This window comes from Hipposideros armiger, unplaced genomic scaffold, assembly GCF_001890085.2.
Source record: "Hipposideros armiger isolate ML-2016 unplaced genomic scaffold, ASM189008v1 scaffold_22, whole genome shotgun sequence".
NCBI lineage: Eukaryota > Metazoa > Chordata > Mammalia > Chiroptera > Hipposideridae > Hipposideros > Hipposideros armiger.
The window spans coordinates 1,082,492-1,099,048 of record NW_017731372.1 but is presented as its reverse complement, the minus strand read 5'-3'; the positions used below and the strand labels follow the sequence as shown (position 1 = coordinate 1,099,048).

The following is a 16,557-nucleotide window of genomic DNA, read 5'->3' as shown; positions in this document are numbered from 1 at the left end:
TTTTTTTTTTTTTTTTAAGCTGAGCCATCCTGCCACCTGTTGGCATCTCAGTTCAGGCCAGGAATCGAACCGCTGTTGCTCAGAGCTCAAACTCTTGAGCAAGCTCTTAACCAACTGAGCCACTCATCCGGCCCCTCAACCTAATATATTTATAATTACAAAATCCCAGTAACTCTTAATCAGTGTGAGTGCAGCGTCTATAATTTAAAGACTAGTCAATACCTGAACTGGCGGGAAGTGATGGAGACCACGGAGTCCCTTCAAACAGGGAGTACAGTGATGTTTCCTGGGGGGCCATTGAGGGATTAAGTTCTGCTTTGGAGTTGGTTGTCAGGTTCTTCCCATATACCTCATTGAACACACTGTTATTTGGGTATCTTTCCTGAAAGACAAGGACGACCAAGTTATAGATGCACTCCAAAAAAAATGATGTTAGAAAATGCTGTTATGTTCATGTTCACAGATGCTTGATACACCTTAAGCTTTTCTTACCAAGACAAACTTTTGAAGGCTTTTGTTTTCTTTTAGTTTCCCTATCAAATTCATTTTGCCTTAGCTTTTCCTTACTCATGAATTTTGCTCACTGTATATAAACCACCCAGGTGAAAAATTTAAATAATTTATTTGGCTGAACAGAGCCCTAAGGATTTCACTATTAATGGGACGTTAAAGGGTTCAAACTTATACAAGTCTCTAGTGGACCCCAATCAGAGGAGAGGGGATAAAATCAAATATTCAGAAGACACCAGTATATGAAAGAGAAAAACAGACGTCCTGAAATAGAACAGGAAAGAAAACACCAGCCTACAGTGAACACACAAAGCAGGATCCTTCACCATTTACCCACCTGATTGAGAGAGAATCCGGTGAGCGACAGGAAAGAGGATGAATGTGACATGAGCTCGGAGGGCTTCTCCAATAAGGATTTCTTCACAGTCCCGGAAAAGAAAAATAGTTAAATTATGCCTTCCATTTTCTATTACTCTTAAGATACTATACAACCAGAGCAAAAGACTACACTTTAAGTGTACTTGTACTCACCCAGTGTGCACAATGTAAGGCTTAAAAGATGTGAATTTCCAATCTGTTAACACCATGACACCAGCTAAGTGCCATCGCCACGGGCGAGTCAGACAGGGCCTTTCTCCTTGCTTAGCACCTCGAGTCTAACACAGAGACCCTGGCAGGGACCAGGGACCCTGGCAAATGGCAGCTCTGAGTGTTTACTAGGCACGAACCTCAGGGGTCCTCTTGCCAGCAGCTATATTTCAACTACTCTCAAAACAAGATGCTGAGATCTGGCACTGTCTTCTCCCCAAGTTTGAAAAACTGTGACATTAATGACTTAAAAAGGCTGAATCTCTGATGCTCACTGTCACTGAATAGTTGATCAACAAAGCACTTACTAAATACCTGCTACATGCAAGGCACTTTGCACACACACTGTGTCGTTAACATTGGTAAATACAGGAAGGGGCGAGCGCAACAGGAACTCAGGGATTAGGACACAGGTGGACAGACAGACACTCCCCAGCCAGGCGGGCAGAAAGCGAGCGCGAGGCGGGCAAACTGGCAGGGGCAGCAGCTTGGCAGCTGGGCCTTCCCCGGCCCCAGGCGCTGTCAGGGCACCACTACCGCTTCAGGTGCTGGCTAACTTGGGGGGAAAAGTGGGAGCTCTCTACGGCCACTCGCCCAGGCACATTCTTAAGGGAACTTCTGTCTGAGTGCCATTAAGCTTTTACTTCTCCTCATACTAAAATCAATGCATTTTCATCTTATGTGTTCTTGCCTCGTGTTTATGGGAAGCAGCAGCAAGGAGGTACAACTCAGAACTGTTTTACGTTTTATTATGGTGGAGTGAAGGGAGGAGGAAAAAGCCTCACAGCATACATTTCTCTTAGACTCCCTCACCCTCGTAAGATATAAACGTACTGATGCGCGTCCAGTGACATCCTGACATGCAGACTAGGTTCTAGAAGAGTACTTTTAAAAGATACCATTAATCAGTTCTCAGGCTTTATTTTATGTCATTCTAGTTATTTATCTCTGTATTCACTCATTTATGGTACCCCAACATTTACAAATGGAATCCTCTTCATTTTTACTCATTCTGTTAACAATTCTGGCTCTTAATTTAGATTAGGGTTCTCAGTTAACCAAACAGAAAAGAGCCGCATACTGTTCAATAATGTCAGTGAAAAATCTAGGACAAATTTCATGTCATAACTTGAGGACAAGAGGAAAAATCTCACTGTTCCTAACTAAGATTAAATGACACCTGAAGTTCCTGGGTCCAGATGGAAGCGCGTTCGTTTGCCAGCATCTCATCCTGTGTGTGACCGGCCCTGCAGGAGGCTTTCGGATAACACATATAACCAAGCTATGACTCTTAGATTTGGGGGAACTAAGGAGTCAGGAATGTTTTGCCATGATCTACTACCACTTGGGCCTCTGGGAGAGAAGTTTTACCATTCTTAGAGGGAAAACCCCCCCAAAAAAGAAATCACCTATTCCAAGTACTACATAAGCTCAGAAAAGCAGCTGGGGTTAGAGCAAGAAGAATGATGTCAAATACATACAAAGAGGCTTCTTCCAGGAAGAGAGGCGAGAGGCCCCAGCAGCGCTGGGTAAAGATCAGGAGGGTTAGAAAAAAGCAGCTCCTCCTCTTCCTCCAAGGCAGCCAGACTCTTTAACAGGTCCGGGGGGAGCAGAGGGGAGCCCTTGGGGTCCTAGTGACAGAAAGGATCACAGTGAGATGCAATAAGGGGTGACAAAAGCACAAAGGAGTAGTAGCACAATTAGGCAGATGAAGGCGCTGAAGTCGAGAAGGAAGAAGTAATTAACAGTGAGACAGTATTACGCAGAGGAAAAGCCTCCGAAACACAGAGCAAAGTGACAGGAGGACAATAGCAGAGAAAGATCAAGACAACAGAGCAAAAACACGGAGAGCAGAACAGAAAAGGTTAACGTGGCTAGTGAGTAAAACAACACCATGGAGCGGTGATGAGCGTATCTTGTGCGAGCAGAGAAACAGCTCTTTTTAAAAGTTACAAACACATACCTGTTTCTCCTGAATAAAAAGGGCAAGGAAGGGGAACTCCACTACCCAAGACAACTGGCTGACTTTGTTCTTCTCAAAAAGCAAATTGTTTAAGCCTACTTTTAAACTGAGGTGATTCAGCCCAAGGGGGGGGACCTTTGTCTCAGAATTCTCTAACATGCTGAGTTAGAGATTTCTGCACCTGATTTCTCTGCCAGACCATCACTGTTCAAAGCCAGTTCCGGAATTCTTCAGCTCCCCCAAATCAAACGTACTGTGCAACTGTGACGAGGAGCCCCCGTGCTGTGCCCGTGGCTCAGCAGCACTCTGCGGCACTAAAGAATCACAGTGACCTTTACAGACACCTACTTGAGAAACTCAAAAACTACGCAGCCCCCATCTCTGAAGTGCCTGGTGATGGGAAACACACGCACCTCGAATGGCATCCTGGGGACAGGGTCCTGCTCTTGACGGAAGACTCCGGGCGGCCGCTTGCCCCTGCGGTCCATATTTACTTGCTGGGCCATCACAGCTCTGTTGTCAGCCATGCTATAGGAAGAGTCCCAGTAGAATTCTGGGACCTTGACTTCTGAGGGATTATGGTTATATGGCTCCATGGGAAAAGGCTTCATTTTTTTCTCTAGAGGCTGCTGCTGCATTACAGGAGGTTGCAATGGCGGCTCAAACAGTTTTATGGGGTCTTGGGTCTGAAGGTAGTAGGGCTGTTTCACAGGCATGATTTTCCCTAATGGGCCTTGAACCTGAGGGGGATTCCACAGTTGTTTGGAGGCGTCGGCCTGCTGATACTAAAAAAGAGATGATGCCTGTCATTAAGACGAGGATAAAAAGGCAGGTGTACTTCGCTCAGTACTCAGGAATCACAGAATGAACTTGAGAGATTTTACAATCAACAAAACTCTAGGCAACGCAGCAGTTTCCTTCACCCCTTACGTTTTTCAATTCACAGAACTCTCTGGGAACAGATAATGGCTACTGAGCTCATGTTCTCTTTCAATTCAATTATTTAAGAGGTTTAATGAATAAATGAATGAATGAGTGTGTGTGTGTTGTCTCCTTCCTGCTTCAAGTGCTGTGGGGATGACAATATTTAAGACTGGTGTCACATCTTGAATACTTCAAGATTATGATTCTATGTCCCTTCTATAGTTTATGTTCACATGGGAGAGAGATTTATAGAAAATCCTTTTCAAAGAATGGTAGTTCAGATCTACTATCCTTTACCAAAGTAGAAAAGAAAATGCTGGAACTTTCTAAAGAGCAGAAAGAATACTTCTGAATTCCCATTATCATTACAAGTCTGAGCAAGAAGTAGGTGAAAGCCTAACTAGTGTTCAATTAACCAGACACGGAACAATGTCAGCCTCCCTCCTCCTATTGCAGCCGGACGGTACACACGTGACCTACCTGCTGGAACCCAGAGTGGTGAGGAGGGCTTTTCCCCAGAGCTGGCGCAGCTTTTGTGGGGGACTGTTGTTGCTGAGCTAGAGCTTGAACCTGCAACTGGCTTGCAGACTGTGCTGTTGGCTGAGCTGGTAGAGATGTGAGGGGTTGCTGAGAAGGTGGCTGTGGCTGTTGAGGTCCCTGGTTCATTGGCCCTGGGCCAGAGGGCCGTTGCTGGCTGTAAGGAATGTGGGACTGTTTCCCAGCTTGCACCTGGTTTCCTGCTGGAGAGTGAGCTGCAGGCTGAAGAAAGGTTCCTGGGACAGAAACACCAGCTGGGAAGGTGTAACCTGAGCCCATAGAAAATGCCACAGGAGGGGGGATAACATATGCTGGGGGCGGGAACCCTTCAAAACAGAAGAACACAGGTTTAGTTCTTTAGAAACTTCACAAAAGAAAGGCAAAAATAAGTCATTTGGGGGTGGGAGAGGGAAGGGAAGAGGTCTTCTCATAAATTATAAAAGGCAGTGATCAAACATCAGACTGATCAAGTGAAAATCCTTAATTTCCTTTCAAGGATAAAAATAGACCACTGGCTGCTACTTCTACCCACTGAAGTAACTGGAGTGTTTGTTCTAAAGGTGGTTTCTTAAATGCCATGTTTAGTGATAGGAATTCCTTCATGATAACAAATATGTACTTGTATGTAAACTACGGAGCAATGGCTCAAAAATAATTTCATAATCATTAGGGAAAAGAAAACTTCCTTCTACCTTTTAACATTATGGTATAGTAATATCACTCTGGTTGGAGTATAAATTACTCAGTGCATGAACAGGAAGTACTACACAGATGGGATCAAGTAGAAGGAATTACAAAACATTTACCTGGCCGGCTGGGAAGAGGAGGGAAGGCTCCAGGGTGATGAATGGGGATGAACTGGGAGTTACTTGCTTGACTTGGGGTTTGAGTTACAGGTGTTTTCCTGGCTTCAGACACTGGAGTCTTTCTTAGTTCTGTCTGGGATTTTACCTACGACCAACAGAAGCAAAACTATTAATAATCTGAAACTCAAATGTATTACAAAGAAGCACCTACTGTAAGAAAGTATTTAAAATACCATTATGTCCATAAAATGGTATATGCTGAAGATATTTAAATTTACATAAATTAAAAAGATGAAAATCAAAATAAATTATTTAATTGTACAATAAAAGAAGATATGTTTTGTTTCACTAGTGTTTAATTATTTTGCTTTCACAAAATTATAAAAGTAATAATATGGAAAGGACCTCAGAGCTCCTTTGCTTTACAAATGAGATACCTGATGCCAACAGGTTAAAAAACTTGCATCTGATCTTAAGCCTTTTGTTAGGGGCCCAGGACCCTTTATATTCTAATTTATTAAATAACATACATAAATGAGGGAAAACAGGTACCATTTATAGAAAACTATGGATGAGGTAGCGAGGGTGGTGATATACTGACTACTGTCAGGCTCTCTTTAATCATCTACAGGCAGATTTAAGAGGGATGAGTGATGGAAAAAGGGGTTTTATTTTCAGTCTGGATTTTGTTTAGAAGCAGTTATAGAGAAGAGAGGTAGAGCAGGCAGGAAATACTGAACTCTTTATCCCTAAAACACTAACTCTTCAGCTCTATATAGTTCCATTTGGTTTTCCCCTTGCTTTTCCCCAGCACCTGTCTCCATGCCTTTTCTCAATTTCTACCAAGTTTTTCTCTCTGTTTTTCCTCTACTATGACTTTTAAAATGGAACTATTATGTTATTTCTCCCTTTCCCCCCACTAAAAACCCTATAAGGGAAATACACTGAAGGTACTGTTTATTTGCAAGCAGACTTCAATAATGTAAGGTTTCTCATGCTCACTGCAAACAAATGTATTGACCAAAATGTGTTAACAAATCAAATGGCTACTTAGGCACTTACTCAAACAATAATAGGATTAATAAAACCAGCACTAAGTAAACCCTTTTCCTTTTATATGAAATCTATCCCTTTGGAAAGGTAAACAAAACCAACCAACAAACAAACAAAAACCCAAAGTCTCAAATGATGAGCAGTGCTTATCTGTTCCAGCAGGAGACTTGGGTTCTTGCTGTAAAAATTCCCATGAGCCAGAGTACCAGTGAAGTGTTATAATGCTACTGCTGGGACGGGTCTAAATGTCAAGGAAAAGGGACTCATCATTTTCCAAGAATGTATTTTTTTGTATAGTGAGTCTGAAAAAAACTACATAAGCCTTAATATACTCTTGGTTTTACTGGATCTATAAAAGACCCCAAATTTCTGTTAACTATGGCATTAACGAATGATTATACCTTCCAAAGAAAACACAGGTCTTTGCTGAACTGACAGCTCTGCAACTGGTCCTTTCAAACCACTTCAACTGGAGACAACTGACAAAAATGTCCAACATGTTGAGACTCTCTCACTCCCATGACAACTCCTAAAAGTTGATGAAGCAAGTAACCATCTACCATAGCTCTTACATGGCCTCGCTAGGCAACACTTGAAGAGTGCATTCGAGCTTCTAGAACAGCCAATGCTCCGGGCTTTCGGAACACAACGAAGATCTTGCCTTTTGTGTGAGCCTTCCTCTACCTGCTTTAGAGTGCAAATACAGCTTACCTGCACTGCCACACTCTGCTTTCCTGTTTCCTGTAACTTTTCTAAGGTGCATTTCTTGGTTTCTGTTTTCCTCTTGTTGTTGTCCTTCTTTCCATCATTCTTAGTTACAGTTATTCCTTTGCTATAGTCCCTTCTCACCTCTTTGGGAGGAAAACTTCTTCCTTGGTCTCTGTTCGCTTCTCGTGGCTTAATGTTCTCTTTGAAGGTAACCATGGGTTTCTCTCCCGTGTCACAGCTGTTGCTTAGATTTCGGCCCGTGGATAGCACTGATTTCAGTCCTGGGTTCCCGTCCACAGTCACTGACTCTATTGTGGATGTTTCTTGCAAAATGAGGTTTTCTTTGGCTTCACTAGGATCTTCCAGAATTAACTCTGGGATTTCTGTGATAAACAATAATTTCCCTACCTCATTTTCACACTGAATCAGCCTAAAAAAGTAAAAATAAATCCATATATGAAAAACATAAACCTAAAAAACAGTAACAATCGAATTGTGTATGGATCCAACAGTCAATACATTCCCAGCCCTAAAACTCTGGGAAAAGCAGAATATAACAATATGAATTCAGGTAACACAGAAAGTAGTTATATAGAAACTTAGGTTAGGTTCTCATTATCATACTTAACACAACACATTCCCAAGCCCTTTTAATGGTTTCCAGTAATTACAGATACATTTACTGAGCATGTTTTAAACACTAGATTAGGCCCTTGAAGTAGCTATCTATAATTCCTATTGTATAGGTGTGAAAACGGAAGCTCAGAGGTAATAAGTACATTCACACAAGCAACCACTCAAGTGCTTACAGTATGACAGGAATCTCAACACAAAAATGAATATGAAATGGTTACTGACTTTGGAAAGGTTACGTTCAACTGGAGAGATCCCAAGGACCCACCTGGGAAAGTGGCAGAAGTAGAAACGGAATTCAAACCTAGCTGACTCTAAAACCTGTGCTCTCTCCACTACGCCACCGACCCTACCTGCTTCGTATTTAACTAGTCACCAGCCCCATCCTGGTCCGCCCTAACTGAAACTGACCACCATGCCCGTCAATACAAATCACCGTTAACTGTGAACATACAACTCAGGTTTCCATAGATGTTTATATATCAGAGCAGAAGCTCACGATAAACGAGGGAGGCAGGGCCAGCTCCTGTACAACAGGCAGTGTAATGGGGAGGACAGAGATTTAAGAGTATCCTAATGATCACTAGGGTCGTAATTTGTTATGTTACCAATGTTTTGACTTCAGAGTTTGTGATCAATAGCATTATACCAAAGCCTAAAACACAGGTGGGGTGTGTATGTGCATCTGATAAGGAATACCTTGGCTGATTATCAGCGATCCATTTGCCTATAGAGATCAAGCGCTGCTGTCGTATCTGTCGTTGCTGACCCTCTTTGTCTCCTGTAATACCCTGGTGGCCTTTGGAAAAATCCAGGTTCCTAAAATTGACATAAGCAAGTTATAGATTATTAAACTGCTGAAGGTATTTTCCAGGCAACCAAGTTCACCACATTGACTGAGATGCTTCAGAGGCTCCCTCCAGGTCGGTTGCTTGAGGCTGTGTTTAAGTTCATATTCCCAGAGATTTTAAATCCAACGAAGCAAAGCAGAAAAGACATTATGCAAAGAATAAGAGAGTATAAGTTAAAAAGGAGGGTCAGTTCCTTCTGATAAGCTCTGAAAAGGTTTCACAGAGCGATACCTCAGCTGGACCTTGGCCAGGTACAGGTCAGTGCTTACAGGTTGGTAAGAGAAGGGCGAAGAGGAAAAGGAAGTGCTCTATGCATAGCATGAATGAAGGCTGGGGTAATAAAAATACAGAGCTATTTAAGGATAGGACATAGTGAATGTAGAGCGGGCGTAAGTATTGGTGGGGAGGAGGGTGGAAGTGGAAACTATGGCTGAAAAATTAAGCACTGGATAGTGACAGAAAATATACTGAAAAACCAAGCATTTGGATATCAAGCTAAAATAGAACCGGAACAACTGGGGATGGTAAATCAAAGTTTTTATATTAGTAACGGGCATCAACAGGTCTATAAAATTATAACTGTGGAAGCAGGGTTGCAATGGACTATAGAAAGAGGGACTTTATGTAGGGAACTTGATGAGGAAGCTTTTTTATACTCCAGGTTAATGGTGATAAAAGCCTGAACTATGAGGAAATAAATGGGAGGAGTTAAATCTAAGCGGCATTTTGGACACAGAATTACAAAGGCTTGGTGAGAAAGATTAACAGAAATAAGAATTTTTCAGATTTCTAGCTTGTTCATGTAGGTGGGTAATGGCACATAGATAAATACAGAAAGGTCATATTTTGCTTTCCATATAGGAAAACATAAGCTCATTTTCGGTCCTATTAAAGTTTAAAATGCATAAGGGAGATCAGATAGTTAGAAGTATAAGTCCAAACTCCAGAAGAAGTCAGAACTGAAAATTTCGTATTTAACTATCCAAGAGATGAAAGATCAAGACAAAGGGATGGATTTGATCACCAGCCAGAATGTAGAGGGGAAAGGCAAAGGCAAAGGAAGAACCCTGGAGAACACCAATACTCAAAGGCACGCAGTACAAAAGAATGAAGGAGGCTTGACTGTTAAGGGTAGGAGAAGCACAGTGGTGTCACGGGCTAAGAAGGTTTCAAGAAGGAAGGGACCAACAGATTCGGTGTCAGAGAAAATTACATAGGATGAAAATTGTAAAGGCAATAAAATTTGGTAACTAGGAGAGCACTGATAGTTTAAGTTGCAGTAGGCTGTGAAATAGCTGGGAGTGAGGCAGTCAGTAAGATGAGCCCACACCACTCTTCTAAGAAGTTTGATGATGAAGAGAAAGAAAGATAGGGCAACATTACAGAAAGACGAAGTTGTGAATTTTACTTTGAAGAAAGAATAGGGCATACTTGAATGTTACTACGCTAAAAGGAAGTAATTTGTTGTTAAAAAAGTTAAAGGATACTGAAAAGACAAGGCAGAGTGAGGTGGGCAGATGGAGCGAGGTTCTTGGGGTGGTAGGAAGGGATGGGATCAAGGACACAGACGAAAGGGTTAGACGTGAAAAGGAGTAAGAAGTTATTCCTCTGAACGAGGAGGAAAAGAGAAAATGTTTGGAAAAACAGATTGCTTTATCCTTGTTACTGGTATGAAAAATGTCGAGCAATATCCTTTGGTTTACATTTGGTTCCCATTTCTGAGACTTTCCCTCTAGTTTCAAGTAAAGTAAAAAAGGTAGAAATAAGTGAATAAATACGACTTGAAAGAAGCAATTTTCTTTTCCTTTCTTTTGCTCCTTATTTTTTAATCACTTAGTATTGGTATTAAAGGCATGGCATGTACAAATCCATTTTACATCAAAAACTTTCACTATTAGTTGTTTTTAGGAAAGTAAAACAAAGCTAGGAAAGACCAAAGGTGCTTCTACACCCAAGCCCGATTCCTGTTAACGTTTTAACACTGCAACCACCAGCAACAAAACAAACCTCCTTTAGCTGCCACCCACCTGAAAGATGGTCTCAAAGCCAAGAATCCTTGTAACTCAAACTCCTCTGGAAGTGGTGTAGCTAGAAAAGGGTAGAAATCAAGATTTTTAAATATTTTAATTAAAATACTGTTGTTCAGCAGAATTCTGCTCACTAAAAACTAACAACAAAAAACCCCGAGTACCTTCTATACAGAAAGAAACTATCTATGATGCGCATAGTTCTCTGCTCTTCTTTATATTAACCTGATGAAATATCATACCATTCACAGCCCTGCACGTTGCCTTTGGGCTTTAGACATCATCTTAATACTCACCTACTACTCAGTGCCAGGGATGGGCACGATGAACTTTTTTTTCCAGCAGTCTTAAAAGATTCATAGCCTCAGACCCAGTAATCCCAAAGTACTGAATAAGAATGACATCATCTGGGAGCTTGTAAGAAATGCATAATGTTGGGCCCTATCCCAAACCTACCGAATCCTAAACTGCATTTTTACAAGGTCCCAGGTGATTCATTTGTAAATTAGCGCTTGAGAAGCACGGATCTAATGGAAGAAGAATAATCAGAAAGGAGTCAAGTACAGACTGTTCCATGTAGAATTATTTATAATGGGAAAAATTTTAAAGCAAATGGACAATGATTACACAAATTATGGCATATCCATCTCACGGAATATTATTCAGCCAGTAAAAATTATGTTTCAACGTGTTTAAATGAAAAGGAAAATGTTAAAAATATAATGGTAAATTTAAAAAGCAAGTACAAAGCTGAATTTGATACCAATCACATACAGGTGTATGTATGTACACCGAAGAAAAAGGCCCACAGAAAATACACGATCATGTTAACAGTACAAAGTATCTCTGCATGCCAGGACCACGGGTGACCTGTGCGCTTTATATTTGTATGTCCTACATGTTCTATGATAAGCAGGTATTACTCTGATAGAGAAATGCTGCTCACATTCATTCTTTTTAAGAAAATAGTAAGAACAAGGAGAAAGCGAAGAAGGTAGAGAGAACTGGAAGGTGTTGCTCTCTCTGGACTCCTACTCAAATGTAACTAAATGGGAGAATACGCTGCTGGGCGAACTGGAAGAACATTCCTCCCACCCACCTAATCAGTGTAGAGTTCAAAGTCACTGCTGAGATAGTCGATTTAATGGCAAACGCTTAAGAACAAGAGCCTGTTTTCCTCTGGCCTTCAGCTCACTGTGAGTGGTAGTGAGCAATGTGAACACCACAAGGTTAAGGCAGCCCTTAAGCCCTTACCATTAGTATTCGAAAGATCCTCTTCATGGGGATGGAAACTGTTTAGAAGAGAAATTAGCCAGGGCCAAATGCTGTAAATTAAAGAGATAGTTCAGACTTTATTTTTACATAAGAGAAACCAGAACACTAATAAGCCACGAAAATATTATCTATCAGACCTAGACTATGTATTTTTTGCATGCTTCAGCATTTGAAAGACTGTATGATTCAAAGATGTCTGGATAAAAGATACAGCAGAAGGGTCAAATTTCCACAGCAGAGACCTGCTACTGCAGATCATTTCCTAGGCTCCTAACTGAACGAGTAAAAATAATTTTTCAGTTTTAAACACAGAAAATTGGTATTTCCTGAGAAAACTCTGACCAGAGATTTTGTTTTCATAGAGCTTCCACATCCATTATCAGTTGTGGAACCCACTGCTAGTAGTTAACCTAGGACAGGGTATGGTGACACCATAGTTCAAATCACATTCTCTGTTCGAAGTGATAGACACGCCTTTTTCTTTATTATACAAAAGTTAACACATTGTTAAAATATCCTTACCTCTAAACCCTGTCTCCTAATACACAGGCAATTTATATGAAAGTTTGTGAAATATTAAAAAACATTTGTAATATTTAATTTAAAATATTGAAAATAATCATGTTCTACTTAAGGTAATATTAAACTTTTCTTGCAATACATTAACAACCAATGTTGGTGACAAGTGTGATTAAAAAAAGGCTAGGGTGATGTGCCCAGGTAAGAGAAACTGGATGTAAATAATCACATCATGGAAAAAAAAAACAGAAGTTGACAACTATTTCTAATAGTTGTAGATTTGAAATATGGGAATATGCTACTTCAAAAAATACAAAAGAATACATATAGAAAAAACACATAAGGAAACAAACACTGAAGAATAAATGTCTGCTACAAGCATTTGGGGATATAACAAATTACAAGAGACAGTTGAAAAAGAAGGTTAATAACCTAAAACAGAACATTTAGACTAGAATAACAATGAGTTTATGTAACAAATATGAGATCTCAAGAAAAAAGACTGCAGAAAAAGGGTACTGAGTAGACGACTTAACAATACTATATTGCTTTACCCAATTTTGGGTTATTTAAGTTTGATTTTGCTTTCTACAAAGAAAAAAAATACATCACTGCTTCATATATACATTAGCTTGAGATAACATGTTCTCACAAAAGCACAGGAGGAAACACGTTCTGAAAATGAAAAAGGTCCGGACGCCACAAGCTGTAGATTCTTCAATATATGTAAAATTTTGAGTTCACAAAGGGCAAAGAGATTGTTCTTTTATTATTTCAAATATGTAAATGAAGACTGTTATTTTAATGTATCAAACATATATGGAAAATCTCTAGTTTAAGAGAAATACCCCACATTAGTCTTTAAAATTAGTAACATAATTTACGATAGAATGAAACACCTGTCAAGGTGTCATTTGAAAGATTCTGATATATCTGATAGGAGGAAGGGTACATAATGAGGAACAAAAAAAGGGGGGGAATGGTTTGTAAATAAAACATCCATTGTCATGATAAGGGACGGGAATGCATAGAATGGTCGAAAAGGTGGTACAGAAACAAAAACCCAGAACAATCCATCCCTGCCCATAAATGCGAAAACTCTCCAAGCAAATACAAAACACAAAATCCTTTGATAGCATTTCTGACACAATTTTCTGAACCAAACACAAGTTTGGGTTCTCAAGTTTCCTTCTACACAAGGGAAGGAAAACTAGAGCCTCTGCGTCAAGAAGTGAGACTTTTGTGCCAGGAAGCAACGTCTGCAAGAATGTACTACTCAGTAATACCTACACTGACATGAACAGGAGACGTGTGGCATGCTGTGCTACGCTGCTAAACTCTACTCAGAACAATGTGAGAAAGGAAGGAGCTTACAGGTGGGCTTAAGGGGAAAAGTAAAGAGAATTAAGAAGTAGAGGGATCACAGGGTCTTAAATGCGGCGAGGCCCTTTTCTAGGTTGTGGCCTTGGTGACCATGCGAATGCTGGACCACAAAGTAGAAATTTCAGGGATCTGCCTCATACCCTCCATCAAAATATGCAGGCGAGGAACTGCACTCGCTGCAAAGCCTTACTGGAAGTATTCCTACAACGAACAGTCAACTGAAAGCCTTCATTTGTCACTCTAAAATCAATAGTTCCTAGGAATTGTCAAAACTGTTCTGAGTAGCGATTACAGGGAAAATGGTGAGAACCAAAATAACCTCCAATCTCCTAAGCTTAAAACCAACAAATATAACTCAAATGGGTGTTACTATAAGGCAAAATCAAACGGTTTATATAGAAAATAATGGAGGAAGTAAAAATCTCTTCCCTTTAATTCCTAAACAGAAAGTTGGGGCATATTATAATGGGTAAGGAACAAACTGGTTTTATTTCAATTCTGGAATGTGAAAAATGCCTTTTCCCAGGATAGCAAGCAGGAATGGGGGCGCACAAGGGAGTCAGAAATCCTGTAGATTGTGCCTCACATGAAGAATTCAAACAAATAAAGGAAACGCATACAAAGAGGACTTCAGTTCAATTCCCAAAGAGTAGGTGGAAAATACAAAGTCTTCCATTGTTCGAATGTTGTGTTTTAGAAGGCGGTTTCTACATATCTATGGACATCAGACAAACAAAGCACACAAGCTGCCATGAAAGGCTAAGATACTCACTACTGTCTTTCATCCACCACTGCCTCCTGAAAGACCCCGGGTCTGAGCCTCAGCCAGTCCATGGAGACCTTGACGGCAGGAAGGGGGTAGGCATTGTAGGACTCCTCCTGAGATTTGTTCTGGAGAGGACACTTGCACAGGATGCCAAGAAAAGACACTGAAAGAAAAAGTGTATTCAGAAAGCATAAGGTATTTGAAACTGGGCACTCACTGAAATTAAATTATCATTATGAACCTTCTGCTGTATTCTACTTAACACTTAAATATCTTACAGCTTCCTTCTAAAAGGATACTTTCTTTCCCATGTTAAAATTATTACAGATACAGTTGATGAGAAGGTGTCAGCAGATAAAGGACAGAACTTAGGGGTTGGGCCTCCTGGTTCAATATTAAGAAATACAGGACTTTTTCATATGTCACTAATGCTTTGTTACATTGAGGAAAATGCCTAAGATGACGCTTTCCAAAGAAGATGGCACAGAAAGTGCAATGATTTAATACTCACTAAAGAGGGCCAGCAACTGTGTCCAACACAGCTGCTCATCTTGGCTGTAATTATGCTGTTCCGTTTCATTGCTAAAGTCACGAAGGTGATGAAGTTGAAACAGGTTAATGACAGTGACGTGAACTAACTGCTGAGAGTTGAAAGCTTTTTGAAATAGCAGCCTCTGTAAAAGAAGACAGGAATACTTCATATATTATCATCAAGAACAGGAGCCATCTCTGACACAAGAAATAAACCGGCAGTCCGCATTTAGAGCCACATGGGTTAACAGCAGTGCTACAAATGAGTCAACGCTTTCATTCTTAATGCTAGTATTTTAATCCAGTTGAATGTGGCCTGATATTTCTCATGCTGACTCTTCATCTCGAAAAGAATTAACACAGACACCACAGAGCTGTTTTTCACAATAGTTTTCTCCCCTGAGTAACTATACGTATTTTAATATGATCTGAGAAAAAAGTTTTGGGGATCCATCCATAAACTTACACACCTTCATCTGTTAGAAGCTGTTTTGTACGAGATGCATACATACTAAAATATTAAATTGGGACCAATGACTAGAAAGTAGATGCATATAGTGAGAAACAAAATTTCAAACAAAAAGATTCAAAACATATGTTTTTGAACTCTTGTACATAATGTATGACTTCCAAAATCTGTCATAAAAATGACTCTTTCAAAGGCTTGACATAGTTAAAGAAACTTATTTATAAATGAGGTAACTAGCAAGAACACACTTTGGAATACATGGTAAATGATATACTAAAGTAATCATTGACATGTTATAGGCACTTCTACAAATTACGACACTGACATTTTCCCTATAAGGAAGGTGCGTATACCATCTTCATCATCAAATCCTTTTACTTATTATGTGCTCAGTGACCTGCCAACCAGCATCATAAGGAAGGATTCACTTCATCACCCTCCTACCTGAATGAATGAATGTCTGTGGTACTTTTAGATTACTCCCACATAAAATATTTTTCAAACACAAGTTCCTAACCAAGTTGACAGTGACTAAGGATGACATGCTGGCTTTATTCTACTATACATTTTAGCCACAATCTCCCTCCCTCCCCAGGGGAAATTTCTAGACAGTGGGGATTCACTGCCCCATGGTGGGAAACAGATAACCTTACTTATATTTCCACCAGCAGTGACAAGACACCCTACCATCTCATAAATTCAGAGCTGCCTTTCAGATTTTTTCTTCTATTTATTTAAAGTATCTGAAATATCCAGAAAATGTTCTCTGATTCTATTAATCAGTTCTTTCACATTATCATTGGGGAAAATTCCATTCCACTCTACTCTTCCTATCATGTCTCTCAGTCTCCTTGCCTTCTGCCATTCTCATAGAAACATCTAGAATGCTTACTCCTTTCCCAAAGACATCAAGCATTCTTCTTTCCTTTCTTCAAAATGTCCTGAAATCCTATCTCTTTTCCAGAATTCCCCCACAAAATTCCTCTTTCCATCTTTATATCCAACCTTCTAGAT

The 16,557-nt window shown here is 40.2% G+C and overlaps 1 protein-coding gene across 8 annotated transcripts in view; it reads right to left on the bottom strand.

Moving 5' to 3' along the window:
* Positions 1–16,557, bottom strand: part of SMG7 (SMG7 nonsense mediated mRNA decay factor) — a 64,972-nt gene that overhangs the window by 4,199 nt on the left and 44,216 nt on the right. For 2 of the 8 annotated variants that reach the window (XM_019635472.1, XM_019635475.1), the window contains 12 exons: positions 15,055–15,217; positions 14,550–14,706; positions 11,855–11,925; positions 10,601–10,661; positions 8,422–8,541; positions 7,231–7,519; positions 5,329–5,473; positions 4,466–4,848; positions 3,475–3,846; positions 2,580–2,729; positions 848–928; positions 223–382 (listed from right to left, as the gene is read on the bottom strand). In XM_019635472.1, coding sequence (XP_019491017.1) covers positions 223–382; positions 848–928; positions 2,580–2,729; positions 3,475–3,846; positions 4,466–4,848; positions 5,329–5,473; positions 7,231–7,519; positions 8,422–8,541; positions 10,601–10,661; positions 11,855–11,925; positions 14,550–14,706; positions 15,055–15,217 — 2,152 coding nt within the window. Of the gene's footprint in view, positions 1–222; positions 383–847; positions 929–2,579; positions 2,730–3,474; positions 3,847–4,465; positions 4,849–5,328; positions 5,474–7,092; positions 7,520–8,421; positions 8,542–10,600; positions 10,662–11,854; positions 11,926–14,549; positions 14,707–15,054; positions 15,218–16,557 lie in introns of all 8 variants that reach the window. The other 6 variants (XM_019635471.1, XM_019635470.1, XM_019635476.1 and 3 more) reach the window with 3 other exon arrangements.